This window comes from Haliotis asinina, chromosome 15, assembly GCF_037392515.1.
Source record: "Haliotis asinina isolate JCU_RB_2024 chromosome 15, JCU_Hal_asi_v2, whole genome shotgun sequence".
Classification (NCBI taxonomy): Eukaryota; Metazoa; Mollusca; class Gastropoda; order Lepetellida; family Haliotidae; genus Haliotis; species Haliotis asinina.
In genome coordinates this window covers 38,209,638-38,227,316 of record NC_090294.1, presented here as the reverse complement: position 1 = coordinate 38,227,316, position 17,679 = coordinate 38,209,638, and the positions used below count along the sequence as shown (strand labels likewise).

The window sequence follows — 17,679 nt, the reverse complement described above, 5'->3', positions numbered from 1 at the left end:
TGTGATCACAACTGTGTATGCAATCACTGTATCAGCAGACGTGATTACACTTGTGTATGCGATCACTATATCAGCAGACGTGATTACACTTGTGTATGCAATCACTATATCAGCAGATGTGATTACACTTGTGTATGTGATCACTGTATCAGCAGACGTGATTACACTTGTGTATGTGATCACTATATCAGCAGATGTGATTACACCTGTGTATGCAATCACTGTATCAGCAGACGTGATCACAACTGTGTATGCAATCACTGTATCAGCAGACGTGATTACACTTGTGTATGCGATCACTATATCAGCAGACGTGATTACACTTGTGTATGCAATCACTATATCAGCAGATGTGATTACACTTGTGTATGTGATCACTGTATCAGCAGACGTGATTACACTTGTGTATGCGATCACTATATCAGCAGATGTGATTACACCTGTGTATGCAATCACTGTATCAGCAGACATGATCACAACTGTGTATGCAATCACTATATCAGCAGATGTGATTACACCTGTGTATGCAATCACTGTATCAGCAGACGTGATCACAACTGTGTATGCAATCACTGTATCAGCAGACGTGATTACACTTCTGTATGCGATCACTATATCAGCAGACGTGATCACAACTGTGTATGTGATCACTGTATCAGCAGACGTGATTACACTTGTGTATGTGATCACTATATCAGCAGATGTGATTACACTTGTGTATGTGATGACTATCTACTTCTGCGGATGTGATTACACTTGTGTATGCGATCACTATATCAGCAGATGTGATTACACTTGTGTATGCGATCACTATATCAGCAGACGTGATTGCACCTGTGTATGTGATCACTATATCAGCAGATGTGATTACACTTGTGTATGCGATCACTATATCAGCAGATGTGATTACACGTGTGTATGCGATCACTATATCAGCAGATGTGATTACACCTGTGTATGCAATCACTGTATCAGCAGACGTGATTACACCTGTGTATGTGATCACTATATCAGCAGATGTGATTACACCTGTGTATGCGATCACTATATCAGCAGATGTGATTACACTTGTGTATGTGATCACTATATCAGCAGATGTGATTACACCTGTGTATGCGATCACTATATCAGCAGATGTGATTACACTTGTGTATGCGATCACTATATCAGCAGATGTGATCACACTTGTGTATGCGATCACTATATCAGCAGATGTGATTACACCTGTGTATGCAATCACTGTATCAGCAGACGTGATTACACCTGTGTATGCGATCACTATATCAGCAGATGTGATTACACGTGTGTATGTGATCACTATATCAGCAGATGTGATTACACCTGTGTATGCGATCACTATATCAGCAGATGTGATTACACCTGTGTATGTGATCACTATATCAGCAGATGTGATTACACGTGTGTATGTGATCACTATATCAGCAGATGTGATCACACTTGTGTATGCGATCACTATATCAGCAGATGTGATCACAACTGTGTATGCAATCACTGTATCAGCAGACGTGATTACACTTGTGTATGTGTTCACTATATCAGCAGATGTGATCACAACTGTGTATGTGATCACTGTATCAGCAGACGTGATTACACTTGTGTATGTGATCACTATATCAGCAGATGTGATCACAACTGTGTATGTGATCACTGTATCAGCAGACGTGATTACACTTGTGTATGTGATCACTATATCAGCAGATGTGATCACAACTGTGTATGCAATCACTGTATCAGCAGACGTGATTACACCTGTGTATGTGATCACTATATCAGCAGATGTGATCACAACTGTGTATGTGATCACTGTATCAGCAGACGTGATTACACTTGTGTATCTGATCACTATATCAGCAGATGTGATCACAACTGTGTATGTGATCACTGTATCAGCAGACGTGATTACACTTGTGTATGTGATCACTATATCAGCAGATGTGATTACACTTGTGTATGCGATCACTATATCAGCAGATGTGATTACACCTGTGTATGTGTTCACTATATCAGCAGATGTGATTACACTTGTGTATGTGATGACTATCTACTTCTGCGGATGTGATCACACTTGTGTATGCGATCACTATATCAGCAGATGTGATTACACCTGTGTATGCGATCACTATATCAGCAGATGTGATCACAACTGTGTATGTGATCACTATATCAGCAGATGTGATCACAACTGTGTATGCGATCACTATATCAGCAGACGTGATTACACTTGTGTATGCCATCACTATATCAGCAGATGTGATCACACTTGTGTACGTGATCACTATATCAGCAGACGTGATTACACCTGTGTATGCGATCACTATATCAGCAGATCTGATCACACTTGTGTATGTGATCACTATATCAGCAGACGTGATTACACTTGTGTATGTGTTCACTATATCAGCAGACGTGATTACACTTGTGTATGTGATCACTATATCAGCAGACGTGATTACACTTGTGTATGTGATCACTATATCAGCAGACGTGATTACACTTGTGTATGCAATCACTATATCAGCAGACGTGATTACACTTGTGTATGTGTTCACTATATCAGCAGACGTGATTACACTTGTGTATGCGATCACTATATCAGCAGATGTGATCACACTTGTGTATGTGATCACTATATCAGCAGACGTGATTACACTTGTGTATGTGATCACTATATCAGCAGACGTGATTACACTTGTGTATGCGATCACTATATCAGCAGATGTGATCACACTTGTGTATGTGATCACTATATCAGCAGATGTGATCACACTTGTGTACGTGATCACTATATCAGCAGACGTGATTACACCTGTGTATGCGATCACTATATCAGCAGATGTGATCACACTTGTGTATGTGATCACTATATCAGCAGACGTGATTACACTTGTGTATGTGTTCACTATATCAGCAGATGTGATCACACTTGTGTATGTGATGACTATCTACTTCTGCGGATGTGATCACACTTGTGTATGCGATCACTATATCAGCAGATGTGATTACACCTGTGTATGCCATCACTATATCAGCAGATGTGATCACACTTGTGTATGCGATCACTATATCAGCAGATGTGATCACAACTGTGTATGCAATCACTTTATCAGCAGACGTGATTACACTTGTGTATGTGTTCACTATATCAGCAGATGTGATCACAACTGTGTATGTGATCACTGTATCAGCAGACGTGATTACACTTGTGTATGTGATCACTATATCAGCAGATGTGATCACAACTGTGTATGTGATCACTGTATCAGCAGACGTGATTACACTTGTGTATGTGATCACTATATCAGCAGATGTGATCACAACTGTGTATGCAATCACTGTATCAGCAGACGTGATTACACCTGTGTATGTGATCAATATATCAGCAGATGTGATCACAACTGTGTATGTGATCACTGTATCAGCAGACGTGATTACACTTGTGTATCTGATCACTATATCAGCAGATGTGATCACAACTGTGTATGTGATCACTGTATCAGCAGACGTGATTACACTTGTGTATGTGGTCACTATATCAGCAGATGTGATTACACTTGTGTATGCGATCACTATATCAGCAGATGTGATTACACCTGTGTATGTGTTCACTATATCAGCAGATGTGATTACACTTGTGTATGTGATGACTATCTACTTCTGCGGATGTGATCACACTTGTGTATGCGATCACTATATCAGCAGATGTGATTACACCTGTGTATGCGATCACTATATCAGCAGATGTGATCACAACTGTGTATGCGATCACTATATCAGCAGATGTGATCACAACTGTGTATGCGATCACTATATCAGCAGACGTGATTACACTTGTGTATGCGATCACTATATCAGCAGATGTGATCACACTTGTGTATGTGATCACTATATCAGCAGACGTGATTACACCTGTGTATGCGATCACTATATCAGCAGATGTGATCACACTTGTGTATGTGATCACTATATCAGCAGACGTGATTACACTTGTGTATGTGTTCACTATATCAGCAGACGTGATTACACTTGTGTATGTGATCACTATATCAGCAGACGTGATTACACTTGTGTATGTGATCACTATATCAGCAGACGTGATTACACTTGTGTATGCAATCACTATATCAGCAGACGTGATTACACTTGTGTATGTGTTCACTATATCAGCAGACGTGATTACACTTGTGTATGCGATCACTATATCAGCAGATGTGATCACACTTGTGTATGTGATCACTATATCAGCAGACGTGATTACACTTGTGTATGTGATCACTATATCAGCAGACGTGATTACACTTGTGTATGCGATCACTATATCAGCAGATGTGATCACACTTGTGTATGTGATCACTATATCAGCAGATGTGATCACACTTGTGTACGTGATCACTATATCAGCAGACGTGATTACACCTGTGTATGCGATCACTATATCAGCAGATGTGATCACACTTGTGTATGTGATCACTATATCAGCAGACGTGATTACACGTGTGTATGTGATCACTATATCAGCAGATGTGATTACAACTGTGTATGTGTTCACTATATCAGCAGATGTGATCACACTTGTGTATGCGATCACTATATCAGCAGACGTGATTACAACTGTGTATGCAATCACTGTATCAGCAGACGTGATTACACTTGTGTATGCGATCACTATATCAGCAGACGTGATTACACTTGTGTATGTGATCACTATATCAGCAGACGTGATTACAACTGTGTATGAGATCACTATATCAGCAGACGTGATTACAACTGTGTATGCAATCACTGTATCAGCAGACGTGATTACACTTGTGTATGCGATCACTATATCAGCAGACGTGATTACACTTGTGTATGCGATCACTATATCAGCAGACGTGATTACACTTGTGTATGTGATCACTATATCAGCAGACGTGATTACACGTGTGTATGTGATCACTATATCAGCAGATGTGATTACAACTGTGTATGTGTTCACTATATCAGCAGATGTGATCACACTTGTGTATGCGATCACTATATCAGCAGATGTGATCACACTTGTGTATGCGATCACTATATCAGCAGATGTGATCACACTTGTGTATGCGATCACTATATCAGCAGACGTGATTACACTTGTGTATGTGATCACTATATCAGCAGATGTGATCACACTTGTGTATGTGATCACTATATCAGCAGACGTGATTACACGTGTGTATGTGATCACTATATCAGCAGATGTGATCACACTTGTGTATGTGATCACTATATCAGCAGACGTGATTACACTTGTGTATGTGATCACTGTATCAGCAGACGTGATTACACCTGTGTATGTGATCACTATATCAGCAGATGTGATCACAACTGTGTATGTGATCACTATATCAGCAGACGTGATTACACTTGTGTATGCAATCACTATATCAGCAGATGTGATCACAACTGTGTATGCAATCACTGTATCAGCAGATGTGATCACACTTGTGTATGTGATCACTATATCAGCAGACGTGATTACACGTGTGTATGTGATCACTGTATCAGCAGACGTGATTACACCTGTGTATGCGATCACTATATCAGCAGATGTGATCACACTTGTGTATGCGATCACTGTATCAGCAGATGTGATCACACTTGTGTATGCGATCACTATATCAGCAGACGTGATTACACGTGTGTATGTGATCACTATATCAGCAGACGTGATTACACCTGTGTATGCGATCACTATATCAGCAGACGTGATCACACTTGTGTATGCGATCACTGTATCAGCAGATGTGATCACACTTGTGTATGTGATCACTATATCAGCAGACGTGATTACACGTGTGTATGTGATCACTATATCAGCAGACGTGATTACAACTGTGTATGTGATCACTATATCAGCAGACGTGATTACAACTGTGTATGCAATCACTGTATCAGCAGACGTGATTACACTTGTGTATGCGATCACTATATCAGCAGACGTGATTACACTTGTGTATGCGATCACTATATCAGCAGACGTGATTACACTTGTGTATGTGATCACTATATCAGCAGACGTGATTACACGTGTGTATGTGATCACTATATCAGCAGATGTGATTACAACTGTGTATGTGTTCACTATATCAGCAGATGTGATCACACTTGTGTATGCGATCACTATATCAGCAGATGTGATCACACTTGTGTATGCGATCACTATATCAGCAGACGTGATTACACTTGTGTATGTGATCACTATATCAGCAGATGTGATCACACTTGTGTATGTGATCACTATATCAGCAGACGTGATTACACGTGTGTATGTGATCACTATATCAGCAGATGTGATCACACTTGTGTATGTGATCACTATATCAGCAGACGTGATTACACTTGTGTATGTGATCACTGTATCAGCAGACGTGATTACACCTGTGTATGTGATCACTATATCAGCAGATGTGATCACAACTGTGTATGCAATCACTATATCAGCAGATGTGATCACAACTGTGTATGCAATCACTGTATCAGCAGATGTGATCACACTTGTGTATGTGCAGACGTGATTACACGTGTGTATGTGATCACTGTATCAGCAGACGTGATTACACCTGTGTATGCGATCACTATATCAGCAGATGTGATCACACTTGTGTATGCGATCACTGTATCAGCAGATGTGATCACACTTGTGTATGCGATCACTATATCAGCAGACGTGATTACACGTGTGTATGTGATCACTATATCAGCAGACGTGATTACACCTGTGTATGCGATCACTATATCAGCAGATGTGATCACGCTTGTGTATGCGATCACTGTATCAGCAGATGTGATCACACTTGTGTATGCGATCACTATATCAGCAGATGTGATCACAACTGTGTATGCAATCACTGTATCAGCAGATGTGATCACACTTGTGTATGCGATCACTATATCAGCAGACGTGATTACACGTGTGTATGTGATCACTGTATCAGCAGACGTGATTACACCTGTGTATGCGATCACTATATCAGCAGATGTGATCACACTTGTGTATGCAATCACTATATCAGCAGACGTGATTACACGTGTGTATGTGATCACTATATCAGCAGACGTGATTACACCTGTGTATGCGATCACTATATCAGCAGACGTGATTACAACTGTGTATGCAATCACTGTATCAGCAGATGTGATCACACTTGTGTATGCGATCACTATATCAGCAGACGTGATTACACTTGTGTATGCGATCACTATATCAGCAGACGTGATTACACTTGTGTATGTGATCACTATATCAGCAGACGTGATTACACGTGTGTATGTGATCACTATATCAGCAGATGTGATTACAACTGTGTATGTGTTCACTATATCAGCAGATGTGATCACACTTGTGTATGCGATCACTATATCAGCAGATGTGATCACACTTGTGTATGCGATCACTATATCAGCAGACGTGATTACACTTGTGTATGTGATCACTATATCAGCAGATGTGATCACACTTGTGTATGTGATCACTATATCAGCAGACGTGATTACACGTGTGTATGTGATCACTATATCAGCAGATGTGATCACACTTGTGTATGTGATCACTATATCAGCAGACGTGATTACACTTGTGTATGTGATCACTGTATCAGCAGACGTGATTACACCTGTGTATGTGATCACTATATCAGCAGATGTGATCACAACTGTGTATGCAATCACTATATCAGCAGATGTGATCACAACTGTGTATGCAATCACTGTATCAGCAGATGTGATCACACTTGTGTATGTGATCACTATATCAGCAGACGTGATTACACGTGTGTATGTGATCACTGTATCAGCAGACGTGATTACACCTGTGTATGCGATCACTATATCAGCAGATGTGATCACACTTGTGTATGCGATCACTGTATCAGCAGATGTGATCACACTTGTGTATGCGATCACTATATCAGCAGACGTGATTACACGTGTGTATGTGATCACTATATCAGCAGACGTGATTACACCTGTGTATGCGATCACTGTATCAGCAGACGTGATTACACCTGTGTATGCGATCACTATATCAGCAGATGTGATCACACTTGTGTATGCGATCACTGTATCAGCAGATGTGATCACACTTGTGTATGCGATCACTATATCAGCAGACGTGATCACACTTGTGTATGTGATCACTATATCAGCAGACGTGATTACACGTGTGTATGTGATCACTGTATCAGCAGACGTGATTACACCTGTGTATGCGATCACTATATCAGCAGATGTGATCACACTTGTGTATGCGATCACTGTATCAGCAGATGTGATCACACTTGTGTATGCGATCACTATATCAGCAGACGTGATTACACGTGTGTATGTGATCACTATATCAGCAGACGTGATTACACCTGTGTATGCGATCACTATATCAGCAGATGTGATCACGCTTGTGTATGCGATCACTGTATCAGCAGATGTGATCACACTTGTGTATGCGATCACTATATCAGCAGATGTGATCACAACTGTGTATGCAATCACTGTATCAGCAGACGTGATTACACTTGTGTATGCGATCACTATATCAGCAGACGTGATTACACGTGTGTATGTGATCACTATATCAGCAGACGTGATTACACCTGTGTATGCGATCACTATATCAGCAGATGTGATCACACTTGTGTATGCAATCACTATATCAGCAGACGTGATTACACGTGTGTATGTGATCACTATATCAGCAGACGTGATTACACCTGTGTATGCGATCACTATATCAGCAGACGTGATTACACGTGTGTATGTGATCACTATATCAGCAGATGTGATCACACTTGTGTATGCGATCACTATATCAGCAGATGTGATCACAACTGTGTATGCAATCACTGTATCAGCAGACGTGATTACACTTGTGTATGCGATCACTATATCAGCAGACGTGATTACACGTGTGTATGTGATCACTATATCAGCAGACGTGATTACACCTGTGTATGCGATCACTATATCAGCAGATGTGATCACACTTGTGTATGCAATCACTATATCAGCAGACGTGATTACACGTGTGTATGTGATCACTATATCAGCAGACGTGATTACACCTGTGTATGCGATCACTATATCAGCAGACGTGATTACACCTGTGTATGCGATCACTATATCAGCAGACGTGATTACACGTGTGTATGTGATCACTATATCAGCAGACGTGATTACACCTGTGTATGCGATCACTATATCAGCAGATGTGATCACAACTGTGTATGCAATCACTGTATCAGCAGATGTGATCACACTTGTGTATGTGATCACTATATCAGCAGACGTGATTACACGTGTGTATGTGATCACTGTATCAGCAGACGTGATTACACCTGTGTATGCGATCACTATATCAGCAGATGTGATCACAACTGTGTATGCAATCACTGTATCAGCAGACGTGATTACACTTGTGTATGCGATCACTATATCAGCAGATGTGATCACACTTGTGTATGTGATCACTATATCAGCAGACGTGATTACACTTGTGTATGTGATCACTATATCAGCAGATGTGATCACACTTGTGTATGTGATCACTATATCAGCAGACGTGATTACACTTGTGTATGTGATCACTATATCAGCAGATGTGATCACACTTGTGTATGTGATCACTATATCAGCAGACGTGATCACACTTGTGTATGTGATCACTATATCAGCAGACGTGATTACACTTGTGTATGTGTTCACTATATCAGCAAATGTGATTACACCTGTGTATGCGATCACTATATCAGCAGATGTGATCACACTTGTGTATGTGATCATATCTGTTTCAGTGGATGTGATCATGGTCTCCTCACCGATCATCTTCCGTATATGATGAAGCATGAAGCTTTGTCCTTTGACCCTCAAGATCACGAACTCAATGCCATCCATGACAAAAGGCTGGCCACACTGGAACGAGACAGTGAATACCTGTCATAGTGAGACTGTATACCAAATACACATTTTTGGCATGTCTATATGGTTCTTAATCATGAAATCATACAAGATTCACATACCATTAACATATAATGTACCAGCATCAGATTTGTTTCAGCTTGCTTGTTTCATATGAAACTCGTTTTTACAAAAACAGGGACACATTCTATATAACACTGGCAGCCTTTCTTCCCAGTTAACACTGGACACAGTGAGTAACTTTTAATGCCATTGTTAGCAACATTCCATCACTATTACATGTCAGAGGAATTGAGAACATTCTTAACGCCACAATGAGCAATATTCCAAGTATATGGCAGTGTGTTGAAGTGAACACCATTACCTGTCATGAAATCACTGTAAGAAAAGATACTATTACCTCAAAACTAATGATATATCTCTTGGCACTAGGATCATTTGGCTTTCTGAAACAAATAGCATGTACACAATTCGATATGGGACATGATATTTATGTCTTACAATACACCCACACTAAATTTTGCCCTAGTTGAAAATCTATATAAATGCACATAGAAAACTAACATCAAATCATATACATTACTCTTAACTACTCCTTGACATAATCCTAAAATATGTTTGTCATGACAGTATAGAAAATGTTACAAATTATCAAAGCTCTTGTATAATTTGGGATTTAGTTTAATTGCTTGTATAAAATCACTCAGAAACATTATAGTTGGTCTGAAAGTTATTAGTCTGTGCCAGACCATCCAGTGATTGATGTGATTCCTGAAAACCAGGATAGGTTCCTGAGAGCCAACAATGTAGCCTGAATCCCCACCAGCTCCTAATATGGGCATCTCTTACAACTGATTCAAACTTACATGCCAGAGGTGAAGTTGTGGAAGTTGTGAGTTCCCTTGTACATCGAAAGAATTCTGTTGACCTCATTGATAATATCCTCTGAAACACGTCAGTGAATCAATCATCTTTTTCTGTGTGAAAAAGAGTTTGAACAATATGTTGGTTCTGCATGTGCTTTCTTATTTTGTTGTCACCTTTTGCTATTTTTGACTAGGGGGACGACTTCCTGGTAAAACAGCCAGGTGTACGAGCTGCACGTGAGAAATTGAAATTTCACTACACACACATGTTGATTACCTAGCTGTTCTACTAACAAGTAGTCCTCACTTGTAAAAAACAGCAAAATCTGACAACAAAATAATGATCATACAAAATTTGGTTTTGTTGCAATTACTCAAGGTCTCAAATGAAATCAATGGGACTGTTCACAAAATTTTTCACAAAACATATTGCTTGATCTAAATCAACTGATACCTCCCAGTGTTCGTGGTAGGTTTTGTACGAGTGCGTGCAGAAATAAAACAAGAAGATACAGTCATCAATATCCCCCGCATTACCTCCAATTTCAGCCGAAGTCAAACTTGCTGCCATGGAAACGCCAAACGTATTTTATTCAGAATTCCAAAACTAGGCACCAGTACACCACTAAACCAATCTATGTGTCAAGGTTGGTGAAGAAATATTGAACGGTTTTAGAGTTCTGCTCCGGAAAAGATAAATGTGCACGGATGGATGGATGGACAGGATGCATTTTGCAGGGGATAAATATTAATATTTAGTCCAAATCTTTGCGCGCAAACTTTTCAGTACAATCCTGAATCATGTTAAAATGTATTGTTTGTCTATATTTTGTGGTTTTAAGGTACTTTTTAAAATTACGTAGATCAGAATCTATGCATCCAACACATGCACGCAAAATATTTTTTGCATGGTTTTATTATTTTTTTGTGTGTGAAAAACATGTTTCTGCGTAAATGTGAACACTGCCTCCTAAACAATGCTAAAGGATATCTACATTTAAACAATACAAGAGGACATCACAAAAATGTGACTTCATATCAATACTTTTCAGGCCATTGTGATGTCATTGGTGACCTTGACCTTATATTCAAATGACATCACGCAACTTGCCACCAGAGCTGGTTAGCAGAATATTTAACACCCAAGACATTGTTATTACAGTTGGAAAAATAATTTTGAGTGATAAATACTATCTCAGACTCTAGTCTTTTGATATCATTACATGCATCTCTATATATAAATAATTGTCAACTATCTATAAATAAATGTACAATGTATTTCTTGTCTTACCTGTGATTCTGTATTCTGCAGTTATGAACTGAAAAAATTAAATATATATTATATTAAATTTTCTGTTCTAATTTCTAGAGATTTGAGATAAAACTGATTATTGACATCATGAAGGTGATTTGCTGAAACACATTTGGCACTGGCACAATATTATTCAAATTCAAAATACACATCTTATGGAATCCTCAGGCACACAGCACGTAAGTGCTTGAGCCCCATGAAATGAAATTTTCTGAATAAAATTGATATTTTATATTTATCCTGACTCATGCTAATTGCTTATCTCCTCTTCCCTGGCGAAGGTAGTGGAACACCTGAAATCCCTTGAAGTTCCCTTCTAAAAAGAAGCGGACGTAAAATACACTCACCCATGTGTAGCCTCCCTTTTCCCGCGCCTAGGTCATGTGACTGGCCATGCTTGTTACTCTCTCCTTGTATATCGCCCGACACGCGAATATAGGAATTCAGCGTGCCTCTGCAGGGCGGCTGGGAGGGGTTTTGTCATGGGTCAGGATAAGTATAAAATATCAATTTTATTCAGAAAATTACATATTTTTCTTTATCCTAACTTATGCTTATTGCTTACAGAATCCGACGGAAACAGCGGTGAGTCAGACCACGCTGGATTCTGCTGGCTGTCAAAAATACGTCGAATAATTTTTCTCCCCAAACGGGAACTTGTAATGGCAACAATATGGTCCTGCTCTTCTAATATTCATTGTAGATTCTGGGGGGGATCACATCCAGTCGAACTTGTCATTAGCCGAAGATTTCATTGACTGGAATGTGTGACATTGAAAGTAACTAGCGTCCTGCTAGTTTCTGATGCAAATAACTGTTGAGATATTGAAATCAAGACTAGTTGCGACCCTTCTTCATGTACAAGTATCTACATCATGAGTACAGGGTCATAATCACACATGCTAGTCTGTTTAAGGCGCGTGCATGGACTTTCCACCATTATACTCTGCAGAGCGCCTGGCTTCCCCGTGATAAAACGGGTGAGTGAACTCAATGCCTTCGGGGAACTGTTAGTTGGAAGCTGACTCAGGATCCAATCCTGCTGCTTTATAGGCCCTCAATATAACAGCTCTGATCCACACTGAGATAGTATTACGGGATATTTCCGCAGGTGTCTCAGTGGATATAGGGATAAACAGACGCTTGAACCATTGCCTTCTAGACTTAGTACATGCGATGTATATCTCTAAGGTTCCTACTGGACAAAGCGATAAATCTTGAGTATCCTGTGGTCCTAATATTGAAGATAATCCCGGTATGTGAAATTGTCTATCCGGGTGACCTGGCAATTGATATTTCGCAATAAAATCCCATTGTAAACCCAGATGGGCTGTCTGTTGATTATTTGCATCAAAACTTGTGAGGTTTAAGTCTAGAGCTTGAATTTCTGACATTCGTGCAGCTGTAGCCAAGGCAACTAAAAACAGCGTCTTCTGAGTAAGCAGTTCGATTGAGGTCCGATCAAGGGGTTCATACGCATCACTTGTGAGAATGTTAAGTATGATGTTTAGATCCCATGCTGGAGCTCTAAAATCAACACTGTTGATCTTCCAACTTGAAAGAGCGTACTAAGGCAAGTAACTCAGGTACTTTAGTCAACTTGGTTCCTGTTTCCATGGTGACGACTGATCTGAGAGCTGCTAAATATGTAGATAATGTAGAACCTTTCAGACCTGTGGACTGTCATAGGTGACATAGATATTCTGCTATCTGCGGATATGCAGCCTTCATCGCCGTGAAACCTTTCCACTTGGCGTATGTCTCAAACCGCTTCCATTTGTCATCTTAAAGGGTGCGAGTGGATTTCCGTAAGGCTAAAGTAACTGCTTTAGCTGCTCTCCCTCAGTATCCTCTGTTGTATCCTCACAGTTTTTAATACGCAACACACGTGAAGTTGGAATACAGATGGGTTTCCGTGCGCCTGTTTCGTGTGTGGGTGAACGAGAAGATTTTTCCAATCTGGTAGTTGTAGTATTGGTTGTCCTAACTCTTCTAAGAGTGTCAGAAACCAATGTGTCATTGGCCAATAAGGTGCGACCAAAGTCAGTTGTAGCCTCTTGGTCTGTTTTATTTTCTCAACGACTTTTGGTAGCAGCACTTGAGGGGGAAATGCGAATGCATTTAGTCCTTCCCATGGGATGCTGAGGGTGTCTGTTGTCCAGGCTAATGGATCCGGTATTGGTGATACAAACGTTGTTGTCTGTTTGTTGAACCTTGTTGCAAATAAGTCTATTTGCTGTGATCCAAAAGTCTGGCTGATTAGTTGAAACGCCTCCCGATGCAGCTTCCACTCCGTTGGTGATGGATGAAGAGGACGATACAAGGCATCTGCCATAATGTTGCAAGCTCCTGGTATGTGACATGCTTTTATTTGGAGATTCACACTGTTGACTAGATCGAAGAGTTGAAATGTCAGGTGTAGAAGGGATGGTGATCTCTTTGACCCCTGTTTGTTTATGTAAAAGGCCACTGTTGGGTTGTCTGTGTGTATCATCAGTAGTTTGTCTTTCAACTTTGTCGCCCAGTGATGGATCACATGAATGACTGCTTTCATCTCCAAATGGTTGATATGAAGAGCTTGCTTGGTCCACATTCCTGCTGCTACTTGGTTGTTTAGATGGGCTCTCCATTCTTGCATCGATGCATCTACGTAAAGATGGTTGTTGAATGCCGGCTCTACCATATAAGTTCCTGCGCAAACGTTCGATTGGTGAGTCCACCAAAGTAAAAAAGGCTTCAGGTTGTCTGGGAGTGGAATCTGGAATCTGATCACTGTTGTTGAGATGAAGATTCAAGAATCGTTGTAACGGACGCAGCTGTGGTCTTCCTCTTCTGGTCATGTCTTGTGCTGATGTGAGGAGACCCAACAGGCACTGCCCTTGTCAAAGTGTCAGCGGAGAGAGAAGAGCTTGCTTTATCATGTCTTGAATCTTGATCCACCGGTCCTCTGGGACGACAATTTGATTCGATGTTGTGATGAAACAAATCCCGAGGAAATTGAGAACTTACGGAGGTTCTAACTTCGACTTCATATGGTTTACTAACCACCCTACTTGTATTAGTAGCCTGATGGTGAAATCTAACTGCAGTCTGAGTTGACTTTTCTCTTGATGTGCTTGTATGCCGTCGTCCAGATAAAGGCACTGCGTAACCCCCACAAGTGTAGATAGTTGACTATGGGCTTGGTTACCCGTGGAAACAGCCACGGAGACGAAGATATTCCAAATGGTAGGACCGTCCATTGGTAGTGTTGACGATTGAAAAGGAAGTGCAGATATTTCTTGGACTCTCGATGTATCGGGATGTGCAGGTATGCATCTTGTAAATCGATGCTGGCGAGATAATCTTCTGGACAAATAAGGAGATGTACCATCCTGAAACGCTCTGGTTTCTGAAGGAAGTTCTTGTTGAATACCTTCATGTTGTATATCAGTCAAAATTTCTCTTTGGAATTCTTCTTGGGTACCAGGAAGATTGGCGAATAGAACCCGGGCATCAGACTCTGTGGCTCTATAACTTCTACTGCTCCTTTCTTTAAAAAGGTTGCTATGGCGTCGGTCAACTTGTCCAGTTGATGCGTTGCATAGATAAAAGGAGTTGTTGTTCTTGAGAGCGGTGGAATGGTTCCCAGCGAGATCTTGTAGCCCTCTCTGAATTTTCATGACATAGTCGTCTTTGAGGATTCTCCAATTATCCCAGTAATGTTGAAAATGTCCACTCACTTGAGATGGTTGTACAGGAACGGCTGGGGATGGAAGACTCCTGTCGTTCCGAATCTGTTCTTCAATAACGCCTGCTTCTCCCACCCCTAGACACACAGCTGGATGTCTGGGGGCACTTGTTTCCTCCATGGGAGCGATGAAAAGAAGATTTCCTCTCTTCACGTGTATTGAACTTTTTATCTCTTGCTCTTTGAACACTGGAGAACATGGAGTTATGGGTGTAATGTTGATTAGTCTGCTTAAGTACTTATGTCAGAGTGTCAATAGACTTGATCATAATAACTTCTCTGGAGTCTTGAGCAACCGAAGAGAGTAGGTGCTGACCATGGAACTTGATACAAAGGTTTGGTAAAGTTCTCACCCCATGACACTGTAGATAGGAGACCTTGTCAACAAGGTAAATTCAGTCCCGCTGTAGTAGACGCTAAGTGATCGGCCATAAAATGCTGATCCTTCTTCTGAGTTACCAACACTGACAGGGTCATACTTTCCTCCTCATTAACTGGATTACTGAACTTTGCAAATCACATTTTCGTTGATGGCTCTCGAACGAGCCAGTCCAAAGAAAGTACGCCTCGTAGTGGTGTCGAGCTGTGCAAGACTCTTGTCATCTACCTTGTAAGATTTATTGCGGGCCGGACTGATTATCTTATAAGCTTCATCCCTGTCCAGTGCTCTGACAAATGGCTCCATATGATGTAGAGGGAATTGACACACGTTGAACAACAGCACATGTTGTTGATGAAACTTAGTTGCTGACTTAAATGCCGCAGATAACATCTCAGGAATTGTACACATCGGAGGTATCGGCGGGAATGTAAGGGTATCAATGTTGTCATCCTTCATCATATAGGTATTAGCTTTATTAGCGTCCTTGGATGGTGAAGCTAAGTCAAGTCCAAACATGACTCCTCACTAGTGGGAGTGCACCCATGCAAGCGCGAATCCTCACTCTTGCCACTGCACTCACTCAGAGTGGTTGGATCTCTCTCGCAACTGCGACGTGAATAGGGGAATGCTGATGACGATCCTCCTCAAGTGTGTGCATACTCTTCATCTCTTGGCATGAGTGCCGCTCTAGGTGAGTTTGTTACGAGTGTGTATTTCCTGTATATTTTGTTATGAATTCAGTATTAATTATTATTGGGTCACAATGTTTAGTGTTTTGAAAAGTAAATATTATGGGTCACATTTCATTTTAATATCCAATCAACACTTTTAGCTTTCTGGCATTCCGGAATTTATCTGTTCCTAGTTTTCGATGTTCACTTCTGGGATACTGCTTCGAGACCATTCTACAGTGTTGACGATGTTCGTTTGTGTCCGTACTTTTGGAAATAAATATATATAAAGGCTGGTTGCCGTGTGGAGGGGGACACTCACACTGACATTCATTCATATTTGCTGGATATACTGCCAACACGCTTGAAATCCTGTCAATGCCTGAATCTACATCATCTGCTGTCGCACCAATCACTGTGTTTACATTTTGCCATAGCTGTTCTCTCTCACACCAAGACTTTGGTGAGTTTGCTATATTGTATTTTGTGACCCATTGACTTAGATTTTGTCTCTCTTGAAATGTGTTTGTAATCAGCATTGCTATTTTGACTTGTGACTTTGTATTCCTTGCTCTCGTCGTATAACAATATAGAATTGAAACGTAAACAACTTGTTTTTGTTCTGTTTTGCTGGTTTACAAGGGGTTTGTCACGGGAAATTCTTAACCGTAACAAGTGCTCATGGTCAATGATGATGACTACTGCAGTAGTCTCTCCTCTTCTAAATGCCCCTCCATCAGATTCATCATCTGCATTCTAAACTG

General features: G+C 40.6%; 1 protein-coding gene across 1 annotated transcript in view; it reads right to left on the bottom strand.

Moving 5' to 3' along the window:
- Positions 1 to 17,679, bottom strand: part of LOC137265177 (pseudouridylate synthase 1 homolog) — a 40,123-nt gene that overhangs the window by 10,921 nt on the left and 11,523 nt on the right. Inside the window, exons 9-12 of the mRNA XM_067800513.1 lie at positions 12,112 to 12,139; positions 10,821 to 10,899; positions 10,355 to 10,400; positions 9,855 to 9,948 (exon numbers count right to left, since the gene is read on the bottom strand). Coding sequence (XP_067656614.1) covers positions 9,855 to 9,948; positions 10,355 to 10,400; positions 10,821 to 10,899; positions 12,112 to 12,139 — 247 coding nt within the window. The remainder of the gene's footprint in view (positions 1 to 9,854; positions 9,949 to 10,354; positions 10,401 to 10,820; positions 10,900 to 12,111; positions 12,140 to 17,679) is intronic.